Below are 22025 nucleotides of genomic sequence, written 5' to 3'. Positions count from 1 at the left end.
ACATCAAGGAAGTATTGGGAGTCCTGGGGGTTCTCCCCTTGGTTGTCATCCATGGACTTCTTTTTTTCTTTTTTAATATTTATTTATTTATTTATTTTTGGCTGTGTTGGGTCTTAGTTGTGGCATGCAGGATCTTTCGTTGCAGCATGCAGGCTTCTCTCTAGTTGTGGCGTGCAAGCTCCAGAGCGCGCAGGCTCAGCAGTTGAGGTGCATGGGCTCAGTAGTTGTGGCAGGCTCCAGAGCACGTGGGCTCTGTAGTTGTGGCACAAGGCTCTCTAGTTGTGGTGCTTGGGCTCAGTAGTTGTGGCATGTGGGCTTAGCTGCCCCACAGCATGTGGGATCTTAGTTCCCTGACCAGGGATCGAACCCCCATCCCCTGCATTGGAAGTCGGATTCTTAACCACTGGATCGCCAGGAAGTCCCATCCATGGACTTCTTAAGATGGCGATACCTAAATGGACTCTTTAAGATTATGAAGTCAGCCTGGCCATTTAAGATGGGGGAAGGAAGTGACATGGGGAGGAATACAAACATTCAAAGACACCAGGATAATGATACATTCAGAGAAATGCCAGTAGTTTGCTACAGCTGCAGGAGATAGGGAAGTATGGATGAATGGCAAGAAATGAAGCTTGAGTCTTGATGATAAAAGCATTTATTTGCAATTCTAAGATGTTAGGCTATATGTTAAAGGCAGTGGAGAATCACAGAAAGATTTGTATGTATGAACAGATGAACTATATGAAGAGATCCACTAAGTTTTTAGTGACAGGTTGAAAGAGAATAGGAAAACCAACCAGGAGTTATTATAATAATTCAGGTGAAAAACGATGAGGGCTTGAACTAAACAGCAATGGCATGGAGGCATGTGATCAGATGTGAGAGATTAAAAAAGAGAAAATCACAGTGACTGACATGTTAAGGGGTAGAGAGAAGGGCTGAATCAAGGGTGACTTTCAAGTTGCTAGTGTGGGTAGATGGTTGAAGTAAAGGATAATGAAGTAGGTTTAGGCTGGGCAGAGGATGAAGTGAAGCCAGTAGGGGGTAAAGGGACTGGATTATAGCACTTATAGGGCTGCTTATAGGCCCTATAGCTTATAGGGCTGTTAGTTTCCCATTTATTACATTTTCTCTAAAGAGAAAAATCATGATTTTAAAGGTCATTTTAGCTCTCTGTTAGTATAGAAGGTCTACTGTGTATTTCCAGAAGCAAAAAAGAGGTCACAGTCAATGTTAAAGATATTCCAATAAGTACCAAAATGGATTAGACCCATATGTTCAATTCACATTAAAGTATATGTCACAATCCATCTGCTTTTAAAGTGTGTCAGAAACAATTTCCAGAGCAAATGCCAAATATCCTGGAGATGCTTTAGTTCAAATTACCAATTATACCATTGTACTTGAACTGTTTGCTACTGAAATACATACTAAATGGAGATACATGTGGGAAATCTGTTCTTGCAGACTTCTAAAAAATTCTTAAATTTCATATTTTGAAAGATAAAATATGAGGAAAACATTGTATATATGAGGGGAAAACTGCATACATTTTCTTGAAGGGCTGAGAGCCAAGAAAAATTCCGAAGTATACTGCTAGTACAGTATGAATGCCTGCATAGCTACCATAGCTAAATACATTGGGGTGAACTAAAATCCCAAACTGGAAAGACTCTTTACAAGTGTCTACAAGTGTCTAGATACTTGCAAAGGAGACTAGTTCTGAATAATCCATTACGATATATTTTACTCAGGATGAGCTATGTAGCCAAGTTTGTCTGGATGGAGTAATTACTGTCAAATTTCTGAGCCACAAATTTTCAGCATTTCTCACAATTTTTTTTATAAAACTCACACAAAACAATATCTAGTTTCTAATAACCATTACTGTGGACTTAGAGTTACTCTATTTATTTCCCCATCTGGCTCAACCTAGATCATGTAGAGTAAATTTCCTATACACTAAGGTCTTAAATAAAAAACTATAGATAATTCGAGAGAGAGAGAGAGAGAGAGAGAGATGGAGGGAAGGAGGGAGGGAGGGAGGAAAAAAGCATGGGAAGAAAAAGAGCACTGCTTCTTGAAGACACTACTGCTGTGCAACAAAACTGTCATCAAATTCTATCCCTTTTGCATATACAGATTCATCATCAATCTATTGAAACTACTCCTAAAATGTCTTAAGGCTAGTTTTAGTAGCATAGCATAGATTTTTCACTTTTTAAACATAGCAGAGACACTGTTTATGAAGGTGGTCTCCTCAACCATAAAACACTATATAGGAGGGAGGGTGGGAGGGAGGGAGACGCAAGAGGGAAGAGATATGGGAACATATGTATATGTATAACTGATCCACTTTGTTATAAAGCAGAAACTAACACACCATTGTAAAGTAATTATACCCCAATAAAGATGTTAAAAAAAAAATCAAAAAAAAATAAAAATAAACAAAGACCCTGATCTCCTTGGTCAAAAAAAAAAAAACACTGTATAGGAAAAACATATAGAGCTTGAAATATTTTTATTATCACTGATAAACTCATCATCTTGGCAGTAATATCATTATATTAGAAGAATTACTTACTCAAGAAGATCTGGGTCTAGTCCTTCTGATATCATTTTGTTTCTTATTGCCATGACTGGAACACCCTAAGCAAAGAACACAAGATAATAATTCAATTATTAAATATACCTCCTTCATAAAAACAGACAAATAAACCAACGGAACAGAATCAAAAGCCCAGAAATAAACCCAAGCAACAAATATTTGACAAGGGAGCCAAGAAAACTCAATGGAGAAAACAGTCTCTTCAATAAATGGTGCTGGGAAAATTGGATATTCACACATAAAAGAATAAAACTTGACCCCTATATCTTGTACCACTCATAAAAATTAACTTGAAATGGATTAAAGACTTAAATGTAAGACCTGAAACTATGAAACTCCTAGAAGAAAACATAGAAAGAAAGCTCCTTGACATGGGTCTAGTAATGATATTATGGAAATCATACCTAAAGCATAAGAGACAAAGTAAAAAATAAACAAGTGAGACTACATCAAGCTACATGTAGCTACAAAGCTACACAGTAAAAGAAACCATCAAGAGAGTGGGAAAACTGGGCTTCCCTGGTGGTGCAGTGGTTAAGAATCCGCCTGCCAGTGCAGGTGACATGGGTTCGAGCCCTGGTATGGAAGATCCCACATGCCGTGGAGCAACTAAGCCCATGCACCACAACTCCTGAGCCTGTGCACCTAGAGCCTGTGCTCTGCAACAAGAGAAGCCACCACGATCAGAAGCCCACGCACAGCAACGAAGAGTAGCCCCCACTCGCCACAACTAGAGAAAGCCCGTGCACAGCAACAAAGACCCAATGCAGCCAAAACTAAAATAAATAAAATTTATTAAAATAAAAATAAATAAAATTTATTAAAAAAAAAGTGGGAAGACAACCTACGAAATGGGAAAAAATATTTGCAAACCATATATCTGGTAAGAGGTTAATATCCAAAATATATAAAGAACTCATACAACTCGAGCAAAAAACCAAATAATTCAATTAAAAAATGGGCAAAGAACCTGAATAGACATTTTTCCGAAGACGATATATGAATGGCCAAGAGATACATGAAAAGATGCTCAACATCACTAGTCACTAGGGAAACGTGAATTAAAATCACAATGAGATATCACCTCATGCCTGTTAGAATGGCCATGATCAAAAGACAAGAGATAACAAACGCTGGCATGGATGTGGAGAAAAGAAAACCCTGCGCATTGTTTGTGAGATTGTAAATTGGTACAGCCACTGTGGAAAACAGTATGAAGTTTTCTCAAAAAATTAAAAATAGAACTACCATATGATTCAGCAATTCCAGTTCTGGGAGTATATCCAAAAAACCCAGAAACACCAACTTGAAAAGATGTCTGCATTCCCATATTCATAGCAGCACTATTTACAATAGCTGAGACATGGAAATAACCTAGGTGTCCACTGAAGGATAAAGAGTGTATATATACACAATGGAATATTATTCAGCCATAAAAAACAGGAAAATCCTACTGTTTGTGACAACATGGGTGGATCTTGAAGGCATAATGCTAGGTGAAATAAGTCAGACAGAGAAAGACAAATACTGTTTGATCTCACTTATATATGGAATCTAAAACCAAACCAAAACAAAAAAAACAAACTCATAGAAAAAGAGATCAGACTTGTGGTTGCCAGAGGCAGAGGGTGGGGGTAGGAGGAACAGGAGGAAGATGGTCAAAAGGTACAAACTTAGTTATAAAATAAGTAAGTACTGGGGATGTAATGTACAACATGATGACTATAGATAACTTTTCCTTATATCATACAGCAGTGTTAACAGAGTAGATCCTGAGAGTTCTCATCACAGGTGAATTTTTTTTTCTTTTCTTTTTATTGTATCTATATGAGGTGATGGATGTTAACTAAACCTACTGTGGTAATCATTTCACAATATACGTGAATCAAACCATCATGCTGTACACCTTAAACTTTTCAGTGATGTATGTCAATTATTTCTCAATAAAACTGGAAAAAAATAAAAAATAGAAGCCAGGAAAAAAAGCCTCCTTTTAGATGGTTCATTATTTAAAATAGCTCTATTTTGCTTTTATATTAGTATGTGCATAGCACTTGAATAATCTAATAAGATACATTTTAACTGACTTAATGGAATTAGTGCTATCTAGTACCACATAAGCCCAGATTAAATCATTTGAGCTTATCTATTACTAATTCTGCTGGATAGAAGCCAGATATCATATTCTCACTCTTCTTATATCACCAAAAGAAAGAAAACATTGATAAGTCAAATGATTAAGGCCTTGGCTGGGATGGTGTCATGAATACTTAACAATATGAATAAATGTCTTTTCAAATAAAGATTTCAGAGCTTTCTACTCTTAAGTATAGCTATGTCAATGTTCTTTTCATAAGTAAATGGTCCAATTTCACTTGGACACATTATGCAAAAAGGTCAAATAGAATTCAAGAACTCTCTTGGGATTATATTACACATCTTCTCTATACCAATACAAACACCATGTAATGATAATCCTAGAAGTGTATAAGTCACAAAAACATTGAGAACATGTGAATTTCAAAGTTCAGGATAAGAACATCAAAACAGTAAGAAGAGGATATGTCAGAAATAAATACAAATTTACTTGAAAAGGGGACTAATTTGATGTACAAATAAACATTTATTGAAAGCTCACTTATAAAGCTTTAAGGGGAGAAGATGCAATCAAGTCTCTCTGTCAACTCCTCCTCTTGCCCCAAAGATGAGGAAACACTAATCAGATGTGTTAAATTTGAGGACCTTGATTATACCACCTTCAGAAGTAAGTGCGGTCACCATGCTTTAAAAGGCTGTATACATGATTGGGACTCTCTCCCTCATATCTTTTCATCCCACGTGCAGAAAGGGTAAGCTGAGCCAGAGTCCACGTGGGAAAAAGCTCAATCACCTCTCTACGCTGTTGCATACTCTTCTCTTTGGCCCTCCCTTGTCACTAGCCAGGTGTGACATTCAGTTTTGAACCTAAGGTACAGAAGAGGCCTTAGGAGCTCTGATGCTCCCATCCAATTTCGCAGAGCCCTACCCTGAAGTTTCTGCACTAACCCAGCTAAGGTTCCCTTGCTTTCTTCTGCAGTTGTCCATTGTCTGTTTTCTGGTCTCAGGGATCTTACAGGGTTAGAAATAAATTTACTGGGGTTAGCAGTAGAATTCTGATATCACAATCCCACACCTCAATGTTTAACACCACAATGGCAGCACAGTGCTTTATGCTGAGAAAATAACAACATAATCAGCCCCTGCCCTCAGAGAGTACAGTCTAATAGATCTGTTAAAAAGATGATCACAATACAGTCATAAAATTGATAACAGAGACCTGCATAATGGGCAAGGTTAGACCCAAGGAAAGGCAGACTGAGCTGAGGACCAGCAAAGAATTTGCTGAGGTGAGTCTTGAAGAGGGGATATGAGCTTATTTAAAATAAAACCCACAGGGCTTCCCTGGTGGCGCAGTGGTTGAGAGTCCGCCTGCCGATGCAGGGGACACGGGTTCGTGCCCCAGTCTGGGAAGATCCCACATGCCGCGGAGCGGCTGGGCCCGTGAGCCATGGCCGCTGAGCCTGTGTATCCGGAGCCTGTGCTCCACAACGGGAGAGGCCACAAGAGTGAGAGGCCCGCGTACCGCAAAACAAAAACAAAAACAAAAACAAAAAACCCACAAAGGCTCAGAAACATACATATAAATTTTCAAATAATCTATCCGTACATAAACTTGTTTCAAAGATATTTTAAAGAACAAATATATACTTGTCCAGCTATTTCCCTCCAAAATGCTGATTTTATCTTACATTTCATCCAATAAATCTGTGTTGATATACAGGCAAGTATATGTAAAAAATATGAGTCAAATGGATTATAAATTCAATATGCAGAGCTTTCAAAATTAATGACCATGTACCTCTCATAGAAATGTTACAGATCTTGCCAAATTAAGTTCAGATTATTAACTACAATCCTCATTTTAAAAATCAGAAAATGTATTAAAAATTTAATCCTCACAAAAAAAAAAGCCCCAGAAAGACTGTTGTAGAAAGAGTCATAAGATGCCTTCTACAACCATAATCTCTGATTTTGGCTATGGAGGAGAAAAAGTCAAAGTTCTCTACAGCTTGCTAGGTTACAGGAGGTTGGGAAAGCAAAGGCTTTTTTGTTTTTCAAATTCACGGGTTACCCGGAAGACTCTCTCCTGAAAGAGGCAAGGCTGTCATTTACAGGCCCATCTATGCATTCATTTTCATAACTGTTATGTTTTATATTATAAATTGGTAAAATATAATGTTAAGACTCCGATAATAAGACACTTTATATTTTTAACATCTTTATTGGAGTATAATTGCTTTACAATGGTGTGTTAGTTTCCTGCTGTATAAGAAAGTAAATCAGCTATATGTATACATATATCCCCATATCCCCTCCCTCTTGCTTCTGCCTCCCACCCTCCCTGTGCTATGCGGCTACTTCCCACTAGCTATATATTTTACATTTGGTAGTGTTTATATGTCAATGCTACTCTCTCACTTTGTTCCAGCTTACCCTTCCCCCTCCCCGTGTCCTCAAGTTCGTTCTCTATGTCTGCGAACAACAGACACTTTAAATGCAACCTAAATACTAGATGGATGAAAATAAATGCATCATCATAGAATTCTCTTGAAAACCATACTTCTGAAAGCAATACTGTTCCATGGGGCAATCTTTAATGTATTCTGAAAAGTGAAATATGGTAGATTAAGAAGACAGAGAAGCTAGAAGATAAAACTTTGGATCTTTCGTTAGCTTATGAGGTGTAAGGATAAATGAAAGATAGAAAAAAAGCAATTACTTGTTTTGGGGCATGCAGCATGAACAGACTCTTACATTTGGAATAAAGTAAGCACAAGATCACAATTTGCACCACTTTAAAAATATATTATCTGGAGCTAAGACTTAAAAGATTTTGAAATAAAATGTACTTAATAATAACTTTGTAATAAAAATTATTTAATTTTAATAGTAGAGAAGAAAGCTGACTACTTGAACTACAAGGTTGGAAATTTTTACTTGATAATTAAATGTCACTCAACTCTTTAGTATAACAGGGAAAGTTAGGAGTTTGAAACATTTCATTAAAAAAACTCTGAAGTGCTAGGGAGAAATGGGAAAAAGAGCAGAGTTAAGGTCATACTTTAAAAAGACCTCTCAGGGCTTTCCTGGTGGTGCAGTGGTTGAGAGTCCACCTGGCAATGCAGGGGACACGGGTTCGTGCCCTGGTCCGGGAAGATCCCACATGCCGCGGAGCGGCTGGGCCCGTGAGCCATGGCCGCTGAGCCTGCGCATCCGGAGCCTGTGCTCCGCAACGGGAGAGGTCACTAAAAAAAACACCTCTCAGTTTTTATTAACTATGGTTTGATGGTATAAGGTCTTTCGACAAACTCAACTATGTGATTTATTTATTATGCTTTAGCATAATCCACAGGATATCACTGGAAAGGTTATATAAATAAGTTATAAAGCCGAGAAAACAGAAGGGAGGAGAAGTGAGGATTGAAAAAAGTTTCCTAAAATATAGCAGAGAAAGTGGTATGGGGTTGGAGAGGGGGAGGTAGTAGGTGGGAAGGGAGAACTGGGGAACAGGGAAGTTGGTGAAATTTGATAAGCTTCCTATTTTATCATTAGTTTCATGGAATTGGTTACAGTATAAGAATAAGAGAAGCCTGAATCTGTAACCTCCATATTTTATCCTTAGTTTCTTGAAGCTGGTTACATCACAAGAATACAGATACTACTAAAGTTTGGTGAGTCTTTAGTCATTTCTGTATATGAATATAGATAAAGGAAAATACATATAACTATAATATCTTACCCTATTAAAGACTTTACTATTATCATCACCTTAATACAAATCTGATTAAAAGCTCAATACAAAAATAATTTGGCCTATGTTCCAAAGGACACATTCCAAAGAGATTTGCTGCTATGTTTCCAGAGATGTTGCTTAGAAAATTTGTTGTTTTGCTATATTCTTCCTTAGAGGTTAAGAAACGGAGTCTGGTTTGTTAAACATCAAAAAGAAGTGTCCAATTTCTGATCTCCAAGAGACAAAGCTACTGGTGGTCTAAGGAGGACATGAGAGACCTCAAAACTGAAGTCTACTGAACTGTGGGATTATTTTTGGCAAGTGATAATGGCAGTTTGTCCAACATAAGTAATGAAGAAGAGAGAAGGCAGCCATAAGTCTGATGTTCCAAAAAATCATGTCTGTATTTGCGTCACTGGAGAAAGTGTGTAAAGAAGCCACACTAAAGAAATTACGATGGCAACACTAATAGTTAAACACTACTTTCTTATATCACAAAAACTGCTGGAGGCTTACAGGACTGCCAATATTTACATTTATTTGTTATTATGTTAATGAAAGCCAAGATACTAAATTCCTTTATAAATCATGTTGAAATTCTCCTAAAGTTTTAGATTAGAAGGGGAAAAAAACCCTCTTACTCAATCTAATAGAAATGACTTCCCTTTTTAAAAATAATAATACTCCGGAGGTTCCTTAAAAAACTAAATATAGAACTACCATACAACCCAGCAATCCCACTACTGGGCATATACCCTGAGAAAACCATAATTCAAAAAGAGTCATGTACCACAATGTTCACTGCAGCTCTACCTACAATAGCCAGGACATGGAAGCAACCTAAGTGTCCATTGACAGATGAATGGATAAAGAAGATGTGGCACATATATACAATGGAATATTACTCAGCCATAAAAGGAAACAAAGTTGAGTTACTTGCAGTGAGGTGGATGGACCTAGGGTCTCATACAGAGTGAAGTAAGTCAGAAAGAGAAAAACAAATACCGTATCTTAACACATATGTATGGAATCTAAAAAAAAAATAATGGCTCTGAAGAACCTAGGGGCAGGATGGGAATAAAGATGCAGACCTACTAGAGAATGGACTTGAGGACACGAGGAGGGGGAAGGGTAAGCTGGGACAAAGTGAGAGAGTGGCATGGATACATATACATTACCAAATGTAAAACCGATAGCTAGTGGGAAGCAGCTGCATAGCACAGGGAGATCAGCTCCGTGCTTTGAGACCACCTAGAGGGGTGGGATAGGGAGGGTGGGAGGGAGGGAGATGCAAGAGGGAAGAGATATGGGGACATATGTATATGTATAGCTGATTCACTTTGTTATACAGCAGAAACTAACACGCCATGGTAAAGCAATTATACTCCAATAAAGACGTTAAAAAAAAAAAAAAGATGTGGCACATATATACAATGGAATATCACTCAGCCATAAAAAGAAACAAGGGATTCCCTGGTGGCGCAGTGGTTAACAATCCGCCTGCCAAAGCAGGGGACACGGGTTCGAGCCCTGGTCCAGGAAGATCCCACATGCCACGGAGCAATTAAGCCCGTGTGCCACAACTACTGAGCCTGAGCTCTAGAGCCTGTGAGCCACAACTACTGAGCCTGCGTGCCACAATTACTGAAGCCCACGCACCTAGAGCCCGTGCTCCGCAACAAGAGAAGCCACCGCGATGAGAAGCACGCGCACCACAATGAAGAGCAGCCCCTGCTTGCGGCAACTAGAGAAAGCCCGTGCACAGCAATGAAGACCCAACATAGCCAAAAATAAAAATAAAAAAAATAAATTTATTTAAAAAAAAAAGAAACGAAATTGAATTGTTTGTAGTGAGGTGGATGGACCTAGAGTCTGTCATACAGAGTGAAGTAAGTCAGAAAGAGAAAAACAAATAGCGTATGCTAACACATATATATGAAATCTAAAATCAAAAAAAAAGGTTCTGAAGAACCTAGGGGCAGGACAGGAATAAAGACGCAGATGTAGAGAATGGACTTGAGGACATGGGGAGGGGGAAGGGTAAGCTGGGATGAAGTGAGAGAGTGGCATGGACATATATATGCTACCAAAGTAAAATAGATAGCTAGTGGGAAGCAGTCACATAGCACAGGGAGATCAGCTCTGGGCTTTGTGACCACCTAGAGGGGTGGGATAGGGAGGGTGGGAGGGAGGCACAAGAGGGAGGGGATATGGGGACATATGTACACATACAGCAGATTCACTCTGTTATAAAGCAGAAACTAACACACCATTGTAAAGCAATTATACTCCAATAAAGATGTTAAAAAAAATAATACTCCTTATATGTTCAAGTTTTTTCCTCTCAGTTTATGAGCTTGAATCACAATACAGTTATGAAAGATGGAAAATATGAAGCTTTTTCCCTACTTAGGTAAACAACAAAGAAAAGATCTATTGAGTTGGTAGGTAGATAGTACTTTTTTTATTTGAAGGAAGAAAGAATAAGTAGGAATTGAAAAGATGTTCTGGGCTGGAAAAAAGCAGCCAGTCCTCCAATCAGGCTTCGTTTAAATTTTAACTTAGTGAAATGGACTCAACCATTTCTTTGCCTTCTGATTTTCAACAGTGCTATATTTAAAATACCTATATTGCATTTTATGAATCATATTAGTAAGGTGTTATATTTAGAATAAAATCTTCAGGTGAAATAATCTATATAATAGATAATAAATGTTTACTGAACAATCATAACAAAAACAATCACATGTTCAATTATCTCCTTCTGGAAGCTTTCCATGAAGGGATACAAAATTAATTTAAATAAACCTCTTAATCACTGTAAAGTGGATGATGGCTACCTAAAAAAAAGGGAAGCTTTATTTCTAATGACTTGTACAGATTTAGAAAATGCTATACTCTGATATTACAATATCAGATACTGTTGCCACCAAGGTCATTAATTTGAACCTAAATATGTGGGCAAAAAAGAAGCTCACAAATCTTGACTAGCACTATATACAGTGGTTTCTATGGAGCTAATAGTAAATTATTCCTTTTTCAATGATTATCTCAAGAGATTAGTATCCCAGTGAGAAAGTATTTCTCACTGACTGCCCATCAGATATCTTTAAAGATGTAAGAACAAATCACATGATAAAATGGACAAAAATGACACTGGCCATGATGATCAGGGCCCAGGCAGTTACTATTACTTTATTCATAAAATAAATACATGTTAGCAGTTCCATCTGTGCCTTTTTGAAATGGGAACTAAAGTTAACCTAAATGCTTATCAAGAAAAACCCTTAAAGAAATTATTTCAGAAAGTGAGGGATCGGGCTTCCCTGGTGGCGCAGTGATTGAGAGTCCGCCTGCCGATGCAGGGGACACGGGTTCGTGCCCCGGTCCGGGAAGATCCCACATGCCGCAGAGCGGCTGGGCCCGTGAGCCATGGCCGCTGAGCCTGCGCGTCCGGAGCCTGTGCTCTGCAACGGGAGAGGCCACAACAGTGAGAGGCCCGTGTACCACAAAAAAAAAAAAAAAAAAAGTGAGGGATCTATTGTCATGAGACAATTCAAAATACAGCTGTATCAATTTCCCCATGTGGTCATTTTTCCCCTGGATATTACTTTAACATGATAAATATTAGGTGTAATGACCAAAAAAGTGCATGGTGTTTTCTTTGTAGCTACTCAAATATTTGTTAATTTCAGAGTAATTTGGTGCTGTGGAAGACCCATTTTCCTCCCTTCATTATAAAGCAAAGATAATATCTAAAATTTAAAGTCTTGCTATGATAGGTTAATTAATGCTAGAACTCCATTATAAACATGTCAGTTACACTATAGCTTTGCTATCCCTCATTTCACTCAAATGATATTTGTTCTCTGAAATATGTATTAACAGAATTTTCTAAATTTAATTATACTTTTACTTTCCAGGAATAAAAACTTTAAAAGAATTTCTATAGCAAATCATTTTGGAATTTGCTACTTAAATTAAAAGTATCAATGTAATAAATTCAGATGGAATCTTGTTCAGTTTTTGAAAACATTATTATTATATGTGTCTATTAAAGAGGACTTAATGAAATATCTGCAAATATGGTAATAAAAGCTATACATAATAGAATTCTTAGTATTTAACTATAAGGATGATTCTACTGATCAAAACCATAGAATATTCACTTTTGAAGTAGTCTTCTGACAGTGGTAATGTGTTTGAACTGGTGTGTTATGAGTCTTTCATTAAATGCTCTTAGGGATCCACAGGGACCTACTCAAAGAGAGATGACCAAGACTGGGCATTACATGTGGGTTCAGAACCACAATGAAGGGCAATGAATCAATGGGTCATCAGCACATGGTCTAACCAATAAACTGAATAAAAGTCATTTGTGAACTTGGGCTAGGAAAAGAACAAGAAAAGTTAGGATGCTGCCGTACATTATGAAAAACTTTGGTAAGATATATTTACGTCTGGAGATTTTTTTTTAAATTGCAGTATTAAGATAAATACAAAAGATGTAGATATCCTCTGGTAGAGGAATAGATAATTTTCATTCATTTTCTCCCAATAAAATTCAATATTTTGAAATGTACTTTTTTAAAAACATACAGTTAACATATTAGCATTTTCTCCAAACTGTAAAATAATACCAAAAGATTAACTTACAAATGATGTTGAGATCCATTCAAAACAAATTATCTTCTGTACCAGGCCTCCACCCCATTACGAATGCTTTCACTGAGATCCTTGTCAGAATATGGTGCTAAAATGTCTTCCTCAAGTTGATGGTCTTTAAAACCTCTAAGACACTTCTCTCCCATCTGAGGTGAGCCCACTTCCTTACTATAGCTCATTTGCTTCTCTGGTCTTTACTTTTTCTCCCATTAATTTACACAATCTTAGACAGACTAATTTATAGTTAAGGTGAGAATCACAATATTTCTAAAAAGAGTAAATCTAATGAAGTAACTACTTAATTTACATTACTATTATTCCTCCTCACCAATCTGTAAAACTTTTATGTGAGGGCCCTTATTTCTGGCAAAGGTGGTCAGTAGGAAAAAAAAATAGAAGGGCACTGAAAAATCAAAGTTGGGTAACTAAAATTTTATAGTCGGTTTCAAAGTAAAAGAACTATACCGCACGTTTCAGCAAGTATAAAAACTGTCATTGTTAGCAATCTTCAAAAGCTTCCTTATGAACTTTAATAGTGATGTACTGTTCCTTTTGTCACAACTTCTATCATAAGAGTTAAGGAGTTGTTTAAATTAGTTGGAATGAAAGATATGAAGTCAAAAGATAAAAATATTTTTCTGCTAAATCCCCTGGTCTTTATTGGTTCCCATTTTATGATCAGTTAAATGAAATTCCTATTAAATTCAAAACTACCTTAAGCTTGCCCTCTAAAAGTTCTCTCCCCTGTATTTGATTGCTTACTTCTACTCCTTTTTCTTTCTTTTGTGGGGAGAAGTGCATAGAGTTATGATGTTATAATGAATTTAAGGCAGATGAAGTAAATTTTTTTGGCACTTAGCAAAATAAATAAACTGAAATAAATAATTAAATGTTTCAGCTTGAAAGGACTGTTTCAGTTAAACTGTCCCACACATTATCTAAATTACTTTATATATGATACTGATGATTCAAAAATATGATATGGAGAATAAATTCCTAAAGAAATATAATCTCTTCATACACAGTTTTAAGAAAAATTGATTTGACAAATTTAGAAACCTAAATTTATTACCTTATGAATTATTTTTAAAAGATTATTTTGTGCCTGAATTCTCTTATGTTGCACTTACTCCTCCTTTAAATTTTGTTTTATTCAAATTAATTTAAATGATCTGATAGATTACTAAATATCAAAGAATTCATACAGCAACCAAATATCCCCCTACAACTCTAAGAGAGACTGGCATCTGTGTACACTGGCTTGTTGATGTATGACCATTCATCAAATATGACTGAGAATTCTAAACCCTCCTGAAGTTCACAGTTCAAAATATGTATACATTTTCCAGAGGTTATAAGCACCATAAATAAAAACAGTTATGGTTAAACAACTAGTTCCTATAAACAAATTATTCAAATCAATACTTGCATGGCGGGACTTCCCTTACGGTCCAGTGGTTAAGAATCTGCTTTCCAATGCAGGGGACACAGGTTTGATCCCTGGTCGGGTAACCAAGATCCCACATGCCACATGCGGCCCGTATGCCACAACTACTGAGCCCGTGTGCTCTACAGCCCATGCACCACAACTAGAGGGAAGCCTGCACGCTGCAACAAAGAGCCCATGCACCGCAACAAAGACCCGACGCAGCCAAAAAAATAAAAGAGGTGCAAAGAAACAAAAAAAATTACTTTCATGGCAATTGAATGCCACACAAGGAGAGCTATAATGGAAAATATGCAAGCATTAAAATATTCTGAGCTGTATGATTATGGCAAAAGTGGTATTAGTGAAGAAAATGTGAGGAATACATAAGCATCAAGGCAGGTGCATATAATATTACCAAATGGATACTGACAACCATCTAACTTTGTAGGGTCTGCCCACTACGTGTTTTCCCTTCAGTGTTCTAAGGAAAACAAGAAATCAGGAAAACAAATACACCAGGAAAGCAAGAAATTTAAAACCTGAATTTAGCAATATTATTGTTTACTGTTCTCTAACAAAAATATATGAGAAAAATAAAATAAGGAATAAACAAAAGGGTAAGTACGTCATAAAGCAATACTTCTTAACCTTAAATGTGTACATGGTATGACTGGTTCTGGCCTCCCTAACTTTCAATTTCAAGGGAACTTGGGAAGGATTCAAAAGGAAGCCATAATACTGAAAAATCATAATCTGGAAAACTGGCATAATAATTCTTTACACATGGTTTCCTTAGAGGTTAGTTCACTGACTTTAGCAGAGAATAAGTAACTTGGGTAGATTTGTTTTGTTTTTTTTTTTGTTTGTTTTTTGCCGAAGATACAACAAAAAGTACCCGTTTCTAGGTTTTCCAGACACTCAGGCTATGGCAAAGCATAGGCTGTTACCTCAGGGGCTCTCAATTGGCAGCTAACTGTCACTGTTTTCTGCCTTAGGGCAGAAAATCTCTATCCAATCCTTCTTGCATTTGATGCAAGATAGAATGTAGAGGAAGCAGGATAACTGTGGTCACTTGAGCTCCACTTATGCCAACTCAAAGTTACTACTCATGCAGTTTACCATTCTGCTAAGCTTTGCTTCTCTCTTTTATAGTCAAATGGAAATGAAAGTGAGAAGGATAAAGTATTTTCCCTTTTCAATTTTCAAAGCTGGCTAAATTACACAACTAATTAAGTAGACATATGTTCGCCTGTATCTTTTCTTTATCTACATTCGTATGTGTGGGAAATCAATCATTGTACATGCTACCTTTTACCTTCAATGAACAGTGTGATGCTAAAATACCAGAGGAAATTGTCTGCCCCCAAACCTTTATGTAATCAAAAAATACTGACCTTGATACTGGTTAGTAAACTTTAGCTATTATAAACAAAACACATATTAAAATACCTACAGAATTAAAAATAAAAATTAAAAATAAAAATTAAAAATAAAAGCATATAATTGTTAAACTAAATCTGCACCAGTGTTTTCCATAGCTCTGACTATATATGAACCAGTAGCTCCTCCTTTTGACTATACTGCCAATCACTGATGAGGAACCTACCCTGGAACTCCATGGGAAGTCACATGTGGGTCATGTCCCAAACAAGGTTTTAAAGCCTTTAATTACTCTTAAAAAACTATACCTTATCTAAAGAGTACTCTACTTCATACTTGATTAGTTTCCCCAGGTCCAAGGTATATAATTTCTTGATGAACATCTTTAATAATCAGTTGAAGATTCTTTCCTTAGGTAATGGAACTCACATTTCCCCAGGCCAACATCCATTGCTGGCAACAGATGCATCAGAACCACCAGAACCAAGATTATTCAATTCACATTTTAAGCCAGCCAAAGAAAATAGAGCTTTTAAAAAAAACTAAGTGTCCAAAGAGACTGTTTTGGCAAATATGGTTTCAAAAAATACAAGTCATTAGCTTCTTAATGTGGAAGTCGAATTTTCCCAATGCACAATTTATTACTGGCAAAGGATTCACCAAGCTCTGCCAGTAAAAAGGGGAGAATTGTTGGAAAAGTGATCTATGCACACAATTCCAGTTAAGTTATAAATGCAATATATAATTTAGTAAAGACTTGTGCTGCACTATTATGACAACAAACATTAAATCAGAATCAATTACCTGCCATATTTGGAACACAACATTATTACTCACTGAAAAATCTTCTGTAAAACTTGCTTTAAAAGGAAAAAAAAAAAAAAAACCAGTAAATGCCAGCAGGTGTTCCAGGAACATTCATTAATAATGAGATCCAAATTTGGAGATCAATTAATGGATCATAAACGTAAAGAACTTTAGATATCATTTTATGTTTGAGGGGACTGAGACCTTAAGAGCCAATATGGTCTGAATATGGTCACACAGGATTGCATGACAAAGCTAAGAAACTATATAGCATGTTGCATCCCAGAAGTACGAAGTAAAGATCTTGGTGTGTACCCTGAGGCATTCAAATTGTCTCATAGGTAACTACTTCCTGGAACTGTAATCATTTTGTACCTCACGGAAGGTAGTAATCCAGGGGTGACAGAAAAAGGTACAGAGACCAAAAAGAAGGGCACAGCTTATTTCTCTGTGCATTGGTACTTGTGACATTTGAAAGATTTTGTTGGCTTCTGTTTAAAGGAGTTTATATTAAGCAGTTTTAATTACCTAGTCTCTAAAGTAGATTTACAGGTATGTGACAAGTGAGGAAAAGCAAATATAAAAGCAATACATTCCAGGAGATATCTAGGACCCAGGAAGAGGAAGTTTTCAGGGCATCTTACAAAGAAAGCCAAAAAAGACTGTAGTTCATCCTGATACCCAGAAAGCCCGAGTTTTTTTTTTTTTTTTTAAACATCAGGGTTTGTAAGTTACAGGACTTTCTATGTCTTCCTATCTGAAGTGAGTGATCACTACATGGGTAGTCAGCAAATTCAAACTTTTATACAAGTGGAGAAGCTGAAAGTGCTTGAGAAACACACTCACTGTCTTATGAGAGAGAATGACATAGTTCTAAATAACAATTCAGGAAGGAAGGAAGAGAAAAGATTACAAGAGGGTTGAGGACTTAGTAAGTATTAAGATGCTGAGTGGAAGAATATTATATTTTGGAAAAAGATGAGAAACTAAGCATATGTGGAATTACAGGTATAAGAAAGACTCTGCTTATGAAGCAGCAACTCATATTTTTAAATGACAAAAATATAAAGGCAATTAAAAATGAAAGAAATCCTATTACTGTCCTTAGTAGCAGAGAGAACTTGTGGCACTGTTAATTCCCTTCTGGATACAGAATGGTTATTTGGGGGATCTTAGGAGTAGATTTTTATATTGTTGGTATATAGTGATTTTTTTCAGAAAGACAGGTTTTCTGGAGACCATGCTATCTTTCCTTTTGTTGATACAAACAATTCCCTAAATTCCAGAATGTAGGCTTCTAAAATTGGGACTTCCCTGGCAGTCCAGTGCAGTGGGCACCGGTTTGATCCCTGGTCAGGGAAGTAAGATCCCTGCATGCCGTACAGCTCGGCCAAAAAACCCTCAAACAACCAAACAACAAACAAACAAACAAAAAACCACCAATAAAAAAACAAATATTGATTGAGCACCTTTTTAGGTAAGGTGTTAAAGTGAATACAAAGATCGATCAAGATATAGTTCTTCCACTCATTTCCTTTTCAACACAAGTAGATAAAAATATTTTAAAATTATCAAAGGACAAGATATGAAGTGAGAAAAAATACAGATAAAGTGGTTGGACAGATAGACGAAGGAAGATATCACTTCTGGCTTTATGTGTTGGTGGGTTCAGAATCTGGGATAATTTAGTGAAAGTGTTCATAGGAACATGTCAGATGAGTAGAATTTGGACATGTAGTGGTCAAGAGAAGGGGAATCTAGATTCAGAGGTGGGAAAGCATGGAGCTTATATTGAGAAAGTTTTGTGGTTTTGTTTGAAGAATGAAATGTAGGACAGGGAGCAGTAGGAAAGAAAAGTTGGGTAATAAGATTCTGGGATACAGGTTGGCACGATGAACTAAAAACAATAAAATTAAATTTAACTTGGATGAACTTATAATTTCAAAGCAAAGATGTTGGTCCCTGCTTTCTTCTTGAAAATTATTACCCCCAAACAATAAGGCAAAAAGAAATAACACGAACTCCAATTTTAATGACTAAGAGGCATACACGAACCACAATACATGGAAATTAAAAGCAGATAAAAGAATGATGACTTAGCATAGCAAAGGAAGGCCAAGTCCATGTGCCTGAAGAGAAGGATACCACAAAGAAGCAGCACTTCCAGAACACTGGAAATGTTCAGGAATTAGAAACACCCGTACAAAAGGCAGAAGAGAGGCAAAGGACTAAAATCAAGGAAATTGGGCTAAAAACAAAAAGTCTGAGGCAGAAAAAATTAAACCCCTGCTCAAGGTGACACCAAGCAAAAAGGATGGGCTAAAGCTAAGTGCCAGATACTGCTACAGAATTAGATAGTTTAAAATATAAGAAATAAAACTATCAACTTTTTAAATGTTTTGAGATAAAAATTATTTGGTGTTATAAAACTGTAAAGGGGCTTTCCTGGTGGTGCAGTGGTTAAGAATCTGCTTGCCAATGCAGGGGACATGGGTTTGAGCCCTGGTCTGGGAAGATCTCACATGCCACGGAGCAACTAAGTCCGTGCACCACAACTACTGAGCCTGCACTCTAGAGCCCGCGAGCCACAACTATTGAGCTCACGTGCCACAACTACCGAAGCCCACATGCCTAGAGCCTGTGCTCCGCAACAAGAGAAGCCACTGCAATGAGAAGCCCGCGCACCGCAATGAAGAGTAGCCCCTGCTCGCCACAACTAGAGAAAATCTGTGCACAGCAACGGAGACCCAACGCAGCCAAAAGTAAAGTAAATAAATTTATTAAAAAAAAAACAAAACAGTGTAAAATATTTTTAAACAGTTCTTAATCAGAAGAGCATTTCTCAAAGCACATATACTCTGGCTCTGAGTCCCAATTGCAAAGATTCTCATTTAGTAGGGTGGGAACTAGAAACCTATATCTTGAACAAGTTTTTTACTCTAAAAACCACTGAGCTAGTGTAAAAAAGAAATCTATCACCAAAACCTATCAAAAGTTAAAACAGTATAGAGAAAAATACCATCATTTTCATTCATAGGTAAATACTATGTGCCAGGTATGGTTCTAGGAACTGGGAATAGGGCAGTAAACAAAAAGGTGTATATTCTAGGAGCAGTAGACACACAAACAATGTACATAAAATATGTAGTGTTTTGCATATAATTAGATGGTTATATGAAGAAAAATATAGTAGGGAAGGAATAAAAGGAATGGGACTAGAAAGAAGGTAATATTTCTGCAAATATTTGAAGGAAGAGAGGGAGCAAAACCATAAAGATATTTGGGAAAAGTGTTTCAGGCAGAGAGAACTGATGCAAAGGCCCCGAGACACGCGACTGTCTATATATTTATTCAAGGAACATCAAGGAGGACAGTAGAGCTGGAGCAGAGTGAGTGAAGATATGAGATTAGAAAGGTAATTAGGGAACTAAATTGTATAGCATCTCACGGGCCTCTGAAGGACTTTGGCTTTTATTCCTAGTGAGATGGTAAGCTACATGATTAGAAGAATAAATATGTAAAGAATCATTTACATATATACATGCAAACATATGATATATATTATATATGAAATTCTGAAAAGCAATGAAATTTGTCTAAGTAATTAATAACAAAAATAAAAATATCAAGTGGTGTCTGTGAACCTTAGTTGGCTAAATAAATCTAGACAATATCTAATATGGTACCTAGGGTAAGTGTTTAATATTTGTGGAATAAAAGGACAGTGGATTAATACTGAAAAGAAAAATGAGGATTTTTCAAATTCTTGTAAAGTCAGAGGCAATGTATTAAGAATATAACAATTATCCTAAGATGTGGTCTTCTATCAAATATTTCAAGGCAGTCATAGATATCAAGTAGATTTTCCCATTTCCTATTTCATATAGGTTAGGCAAGAAGAGACTAAATAAAAAGCCTTTCAGAGTTACTCTGAAACTTTTCATCTTTTGTTTGAAAGTGTCAAAGACATATTTTTTAACAGTCCATATTTTAAGCTTAGCTTAAGCTTTCCTGGGTTTTAGTTTTAAAAATTCATTTATCATGATTCACACTCAAACTAGCTCTATTTTATTTTTATTAGTTTAAAAAATTTATATTTTCAACCCAAAGTCTGTTTTTTCCCCCAAAGCCTAAAGCCCAGAGCTTTGACTGTCAATTAAGAATTTTGAAAGTGACACAGCTACTTCTGACAGCTAGAGAAAGTGAATGTACTTTCTTCTCCCCATTGTCACCAATGTAGCTTCTAAATAGCCAATCTATTCTTTCTGGTTGTCAGACAGTCTTAGTTTTTAAATTATTTTGGTGATAAATAATGCCAAAAACAGCAAAACTGTTCTTCTTTAATATCAGTCCTTCTTTTGCCTGATAACAGAATTTTACAGAAGGATTAATTTTCTGATCAACTGAAAAATGGACAGCTAGCTCCTTCAACTACTGTAATAGGACTTTCTACAGGAATGAAATGAACTTCTGCTGTTATAGAAGAGCAAATATTGTGTTGTACTTTTTTGCATACCATGTAATGATTTCTTAGAAAAAATACACATTCTCAAGTCATAATATTAAAAGCATTACCTTACATGGCCAAGTGACTTATGCTCTTTTCTATGAACGAAACTATTGACAGGTGAAATTCAGAATAAAAATACACAAAAAACCATTTGTGTTAGCATACAGGAAATTAAGCTAAAGCCATACGATTTACGAAGTGAATAGTCCACTTTCATTCCTCTATCTGATACATTCAAGATTTGCAAAGATTACGTAAAGCAAAAAATTTACATAAATCTATACTAAACTATGTTAATTTGAAGTGTGAGGTCAGCTTTAATTAGAAGATTCGACTTCTGCTTACTCTTTATCAGGGCATTCATTAAACATAGAAAAGAAGTAAGAGAGTAGAAAACTTGGTCACTCGGTTTAGCAGTTTTCTCAGATTGAAAAAATAACAATGAAACCTCCAGGGTTAAGAACTTCAGAGGAGGCTGCTAGACAGAGAAGACAGACCAAATTAGCTTACCACTTGAACCATTTTGAGATATCTGGCATATCTTGGATCCTTGGCTACAGTTAAGATATTTTCTGGTGTTACTTCACTTTCCTGTGGTCCAGAGTCTTGTAAACTGTTCACCTGTAGAGAGTATTGCGTATAAAACTTTAGACAATTCACAAAAGGGGTCCGTCATGTTACTTAAAAGGGATGTTTCTTTTTATAATTCTAAAGCAATCAATATCAGAAAAAAATCATATTTCTAAATTTACCAATAATTTAATTATGGGATATATGTTTCCAAATATTTACA

At 36.4% G+C, this 22025-nt stretch overlaps 1 protein-coding gene across 3 annotated transcripts in view; it reads right to left on the bottom strand.

Moving 5' to 3' along the window:
- The window catches only part of WASHC3 (WASH complex subunit 3), a 51996-nt gene that overhangs the window by 12418 nt on the left and 17553 nt on the right, over positions 1-22025 (bottom strand). For all 3 annotated transcript variants that reach the window (XR_009565399.2, XM_030856247.3, XM_060305845.1), the window contains exons 5-6: positions 21743-21853; positions 2585-2649 (exon numbers count right to left, since the gene is read on the bottom strand). Coding sequence is in view for 2 of the 3 variants with exons in the window: in XM_030856247.3 (XP_030712107.1) it covers positions 2585-2649; positions 21743-21853 (176 nt within the window). In the remaining variant the exon portion in view is untranslated. The remainder of the gene's footprint in view (positions 1-2584; positions 2650-21742; positions 21854-22025) is intronic.

Source organism: Globicephala melas, chromosome 10 (genome assembly GCF_963455315.2).
Source record: "Globicephala melas chromosome 10, mGloMel1.2, whole genome shotgun sequence".
Taxonomy (NCBI): domain Eukaryota; kingdom Metazoa; phylum Chordata; class Mammalia; order Artiodactyla; family Delphinidae; genus Globicephala; species Globicephala melas.
The sequence above is the reverse complement of the archived record's forward strand: the minus strand, read 5'-3'. Positions and strand labels throughout refer to the sequence as shown.